Source organism: Leptonychotes weddellii, chromosome 2 (genome assembly GCF_054177405.1).
Source record: "Leptonychotes weddellii isolate Sample4059 chromosome 2, ASM5417740v2, whole genome shotgun sequence".
NCBI classification, from domain to species: domain Eukaryota; kingdom Metazoa; phylum Chordata; class Mammalia; order Carnivora; family Phocidae; genus Leptonychotes; species Leptonychotes weddellii.
The window spans coordinates 4,964,736-4,970,735 of NC_138370.1; the positions used below are offsets into that span (position 1 = coordinate 4,964,736).

The 6,000-nt window shown below is 41.1% G+C and overlaps 1 protein-coding gene across 2 annotated transcripts in view; it reads left to right on the forward strand.

The window, feature by feature from the left end:
- Positions 1–6,000, forward strand: part of AGPAT5 (1-acylglycerol-3-phosphate O-acyltransferase 5) — a 61,643-nt gene that overhangs the window by 21,134 nt on the left and 34,509 nt on the right. For both annotated transcript variants that reach the window (XR_014140948.1, XM_081807080.1), the window contains exon 4: positions 1,997–2,086. Coding sequence is in view for 1 of the 2 variants with exons in the window: in XM_081807080.1 (XP_081663206.1) it covers positions 1,997–2,086 (90 nt within the window). In the remaining variant the exon portion in view is untranslated. The remainder of the gene's footprint in view (positions 1–1,996; positions 2,087–6,000) is intronic.

Below are 6,000 nucleotides of genomic sequence, written 5' to 3' on the forward strand. Positions count from 1 at the left end.
AGGCGCATAATAAACATTTAGTATAGGATATTTTCCAGAATGCCGTTAATTTGCTTCTCCAGCATACATTTGGTCAAGCTGCTTATCTGCTCAAAGTGTGTGTTTCTCAACTGTACCGTGTGCCAGTTCCCATGCTTGGCATTCATGCTCCACTGTGACCTGCCTCCCTGCAACCCACCTTTCTTTTTCTAGCCTGCATCAGTTTCTCCCTCCCTATCCTTCTTTGAGCTGTTGCTTTAGTTCAAGGCAATATGCTTTCCTCTGCCTCCAAGGCCCAGTTTAGATGCAATTATGAAACCCTTCCCGAGCCTGGCAGTTCCCTCCACCCTGCTTTTGTCTTGGGCTGTCTTTATTATTACACTTACCAGAGTCTCTTGATATCTTATTTGTATACGTATTTCACTTCCCCACTAATTTTTAAGTTCCTTAAGGAAAGGTACCTGGTCTTCACTTCTGTAGCTTCCGTATACCTGGGAAAGAACCCAGGTGTTTTTGAATTAAAAAAGACTTTAAGAAGTTAAATGACAGGTGAGAACTAGTATGTCAAGACTAGGCATCACGTCCACTACAGCTTGGGGAAATTTTACGTTGTGGTATATGCATGCTGTGGCTTTTAATTCTAAAGAGTCAGTAAAGAATGAATCAGTCCTGTTTGGGCAAACAGTGACATGCCTTCTGTAGAGCACCTTGAGTTTTTCCTCTGCACTCAGGCACGCTGGTTTCTTTTCTTTTTTTTTTTTTTTAAGATTTTTATTTATTTGACAGAGAGATAGAGAGAGAACACAAGTAGGCAGAGAAGCAGGGAGAGGGAGAAGCAGGCTCCCCGCAGAGCAGGGAGCCCGATGTGGGACTCGATCCCAGGACCCTGGGATCATGACCTGAGCCGAAGGCAGCCGCTTAACCGACTGAGCCACCCAGGCGCCCCCAGGCACGCCAGTTTCTATCTGGAAGGAACCACCACCAGAATGGAAGGCCACCTTGCTTCCTCTCCTCTTTATAGTCTTTATACTGTCCCCTCCTTGCTCCTATCTGTGCATTTCCTTTTACTCATATTCTTGGTTAAGACAAAATCAAGTTCAGCCAGTCAGTTTATTTTACAGATGAGTTCAAATTAGCACAAGCGAGTGCAAATAATATGGTGACTTGATGCAAAGTTTTGGTGAGGTACACTTAACGAAGTCTCATGAAGGATCCCTTAATTTGTATGACAGTGCCTGGGTTAGTTGGCTAGGGCTGCCCTAACAAAATACCACAGTCTGGATCTTAAATAACAGACATTTATTTCCCCACAGTTCTAGAGGCTGGAAGTGCCAGATCAATGTATTATCAGGATTGCTTTTTGCCGAGGCCTCTCTTGTTGGCTTGTAGTCGGCTGCCTTCTCCCTCTGTCTCTCCTCTGTGCATATGCCTGTTGGTGTTCTAATCTCCTCTTCTTCTGGATTAGGACCCATGCTAAATAACCTTGTTTAACCTGATTACCTTCTTAAATGCCCCATCTCCAGATATCATCAGGTATTGGGGTTTAGGGCTTCAACATATAAATTTTGGGGGAACACAGTTGAGTTCATAACAGTGCTACCTAAACATCTGTAGTTGGGTCAGTCTTAAAAATCCCTGAAGATCATAAGTATTGTCATTTTAAGGATACTTTTAGTGATTCTACGTCATTGGAAAAATTGAGAGCTAAGAACTATGTTATTGATCGAGTTTTTTATTTTAAAAAATGAAAGCATTTTTAACTGTCAACAAAACTAAATGTTCATGTATTTTCCTGTACCATGTAGCATGCAGTTTTTATTTCAATTATGTTGAAACCTAGGAGAGCTTTCAGGTAAATGTTTATTAGATGCTAATATTTGAATGTATTAAATATAGTTTAATTCCTAAAATGTAATTTTATTCTTTTGGGGAGTAAAGTTACCTTTTTGATGACTGGCCATTTGGTATTTTAATAGTAAATACTTTCCCTCCCTTTTTTTTTTTTTTTATGTGACAGCACGGAGGGATCTATGTAAAGCGAAGTGCCAAATTTAATGAAAAGGACATGAGAAACAAGCTGCAGAGCTACATGAACGCAGGAACTCCAGTAAGATCATGCTCCTTTTTATTATTTTCTTTATCAATTCTCAGTTTTTAAGAACTAAATTAGAACTTAAGAACTGTGTTGAAAATGTATTATTCCATGGGTAATAAATGATTGAGAGTTGAGGCAGTAAAAACCGTCTACATATAGGTGAGCGGCTGTTTTTGGCCATCAGGAAGAGGCTGCAGACTCTTCAGTCCTTTGCTGGTGGTAAGGTCCTCTGAACGAGCAACAAGAACGGTGGGTGACTGTGGTCTGTCAATGGAAGTCCAAACCACACCTGCGACTTGCACTTCAGCTACTAATTGCTCATCTTCAGGATCACATGTAGTTTGAAAAGAAACAAATTTTCTTTGTGTCAGTGTAAATTTGGATTGCTTGTATACATTGTTATTTGAAAAGTCAAAAAAAGTATGAATATCTGCAAATGAAGAATCATTCAGTGTAAATACTGTCTGATAAAACTTTGTTCCCTAAAAAAGGAGTCTCAGGATTCTCTTCGAAGAATGCTGACTGCTGCCCAGGGGCTTTCCCCCCAGCTCCCCATGAGGGCAGAGCACCCTGATCGCAGCGACCGCTTGAGCTTTGGTCACCAGTGCTCAGGAACTTAGCTCACGGCTACAAGTTTTGGTTTTTTTCCTCCCTCATCTTCTCTCTCCTCCTCCTCCCTCTTGTTTTCTCTCTGCCTTCCTTTTTCTTTTCCTCTCCTCGCCAGGGCTCATAGGTAGCAGCCAGAACTCATATTTAAAGATGAGTTTTCCGCAGTCAGCTGATGAAGTGCCCTAACGTTCAAGATTTTTGCTTATGAACCTTGTCTAGTTGTTTTGACATTGTGAAATTGTGTTCTGTTTGGGGATGACCTGGCGTAGAATGTAGTGCCCCTTTATCCTGTTACTACTTACCCTTGAGAACAAAGTGTAGCTTTTTGAAAGGTCTGTTTACTCTGAAAAATTTGGCATACTGGGCAGAATGGGGGCCGTTGTTTATAGATCTCCATAAGATAGAAGAGATTGGCAATATGTATATTTGCTGTCTTTTCAAAAAATAATTTAAAATTTCAGCACTGACTTACACATTAAAGAGTCCATCCTGCTTCTCCCCTCTAGCTATGCGTCATCCCAGGTAGGGGAGCTGCCCTGAGGTTTCTTGGGTATTCTATAGACATTGTCTATGCCAAACAGATGCGTTCAGTACCCTCTTTCCATGATTTCAGTGTTCTATACGCAGTTTCCCCTTGCTTCTCTGTTACGTCTTTTTCTCTCTGGCTCCCCCTCCCTCCTCCTCTGTGTTACATGTTTTTTTCTCTCTGGCTGCCTTCATGAGTTTCTCTTTGTTTTTGGTTTGCAGGAGTTTAAGTATTATACATCTTAGTGTGCTCTTTTTCTTTTTCCTCCCTCTTTATCCTGCTTGGTCTTCTCTGAACTTGGACTTTTGGTTTCATGTCTGTCATTAATTTTGGAACATCCCTTGCTCTTATTTCTTTAAATGTTATTCCTACCCTGTTCTCTCTTCTCCAATTACACATCTTTGGGGCCATTTGTTCCACAGTCTTTTTTTGATTTTTGTTTTGCTTTTTTTCACTCTTTTTCCCTGTTGTCTTACAGTGTAGGTAATATCCAGACCTATTTTCCTGTTCACTGATTGTTCCCTTGGCTTTGCCTAGTCTGCTGGTGGTGCCAGGTAGAGGCATTCCTCATCTCTGTTCCTGTTTTTCATTCCCAGTATTTCCCTTTGATTCTGTTAGTTTCCACGTCTGTGCTAAACGTATCCATCTGATCATGAGGATTGCCCACCTTTTCTACTAAAACCTTTATTGTGTTGCTAATAGTTGTTTGAAATTCCCCATCTGGTAATTACAACATCTCTGATTCTGAAATTTTTGGTTGTTTTCTCTTCAGACTGCTTTATCTTGCCTTTTTTATACCTGCTACGATTTTGTTGAAAGTTGGGCCTCTTGAGTAGGACAGTGGAGATTGAAGTAGTTTTGATACCTGAGAATGGCTACGCTTGTCTTTTTGCGAGACCTTCAGTGAGGGCTTGAGTCAGTTGAGTCAGGAGTTGTACCGGATTTGGGTTTTACTGTTGCAGTAATTTTTCTCACAGACTTCAAATTACTGTAGCATTCTTTACTTTGTGTATAGGGTGGGAGATGTTTTGCTAGAGAGTTTTTCTCAATGCCTGTTCCACACTGAGTTTTTTGCACTACACTTAGAGTCTCCTTTTTGCACCTCCCCCAACAGCGTCCTCTGGTACTTGTTACTGAAATCCTGTCAGTTTGGTGGGGAGGCTGAGAGGGGAGGTGTGGTTTGTTGTCTAAGTCTCAGGAAGGGTCTTGGGGTGGAGGCTTCTCCCAGCTTCTCTCCTGCCTTGCTCCCAGCTCTAAATCTGTGCCCAGGATGTATTCTTGCTCATCCCCTGCAGAAAGTTTTAACCTTCTGTTCCTTTCCCCCAGCTGCATTGGATTTTCATCAACCTGAGAGTTTAAGAATGTTGTTCCACAGGAAAGATAGAGGGGAAGGCTCTCTGCTGGGCTTTGTGCCTTCCCAGCACTGGCTCTGTTCTCCCCCAAGCCTGCACCACCATCATCATCATCATGAGGATGAATTTGCAAGACATTGCCCTGGCCCAGCCTTTTTTTCTTTTTCTACTTCTCTTTTTCTTCTTTTTGGTTTGCATGTATGTGTGGGGTGTGTGTGTATATGTTTGTACAAAGTTGTGGTAAATTATCCTGTGTCTGTAGCCCCCGGGAGTTCTTCTCTTGAACTAGCCCACACTCAGCCTTTTGCAGCTTGTTAAAATTTTAATTAAATCTTGTTATTGCCATCTGTTGGCATTTGCCCCAGGTAAATGTGTGCATGCATCTCCTCTCTCCTTAGATGTTCAGGTGAGTTGTTGCCATGCAACCTCAACTCTGAAGGGTTCAGTTTGGTGTTTTCCCCGTTACTCTTGTAATATTCTTTGTCCTAAGCCTCCTCCTGTTTTTTTGTTAATGTGTTGTAAAACTTGGAATGATTTTAGATTTACAAAAACATTGCATGGATAGTCCAGAGTTTCCCATTTATTCGTCACCTAGTTTTAAGGTTAACATTTAATATTAACATCTTTCGAAACCATGATACATTTGTCAAAACTAAGAAAGAAACATTGGTGTCATACTATTAATTGAACTACAGACTATTCAGATCTCTCAAGTTTTTCTACTAATGTCCTTTTTGTTTCAAGATGCAATCCACTGTACCACAAATCCATTTAATGCCTGTGTTTTAAATATATTGTGTTTTTCATGGTATGCTGTACTGTATGGTTATTATCAAATCTGTTATTTTTGTTTTAATCTTCAAACTTTGTTTCTTTAAATATTGAAGGCATCATTTAAAAGATGTATTAAGTAAATTTGTATTTAGTGATCTCAGTATGTGAAGCCCTGTCGTTTTCTGCCAATTCTTGCTCATCGTACATTCTTTCCTTATGTGCTTGGTTATCTTTATTTGCTCCTGATTCTATTTGGAAAATTATCTGTAGAAATCAACTCGAAGAGTAGAAAATGCCTTCCTCCAGAGAATATTTGTGTTTGTTTAGCTGTGCCCCTTAAAGCTTCTTCAGTGTGAGTCCACCCAACCGAATTCTGAACTTGAGGTTAACTGGACCAAAGTTGCAAATCCATGTGAGACTGACTGACTTCTGGTTTACTTTTGCCCTAAGAGTATAGCCTTTGGTGTTCCCTTTACCTCTTTTCACTCTTTTTTTTTTCGTATTTTGAGAGAGAGATTAAGAGAGAGCACAAGCAAGGGGAGCGGCAGGCAGAAGCAGAGGGAGAAGCAGGCTTCCCGCTGAGCAAGGATCCCGATGCGGGGCTAAATCCAGGACACCTGGATCAGGACCTGAGCCGAGGGCATGTGCTTAACCGACTGAGCCAC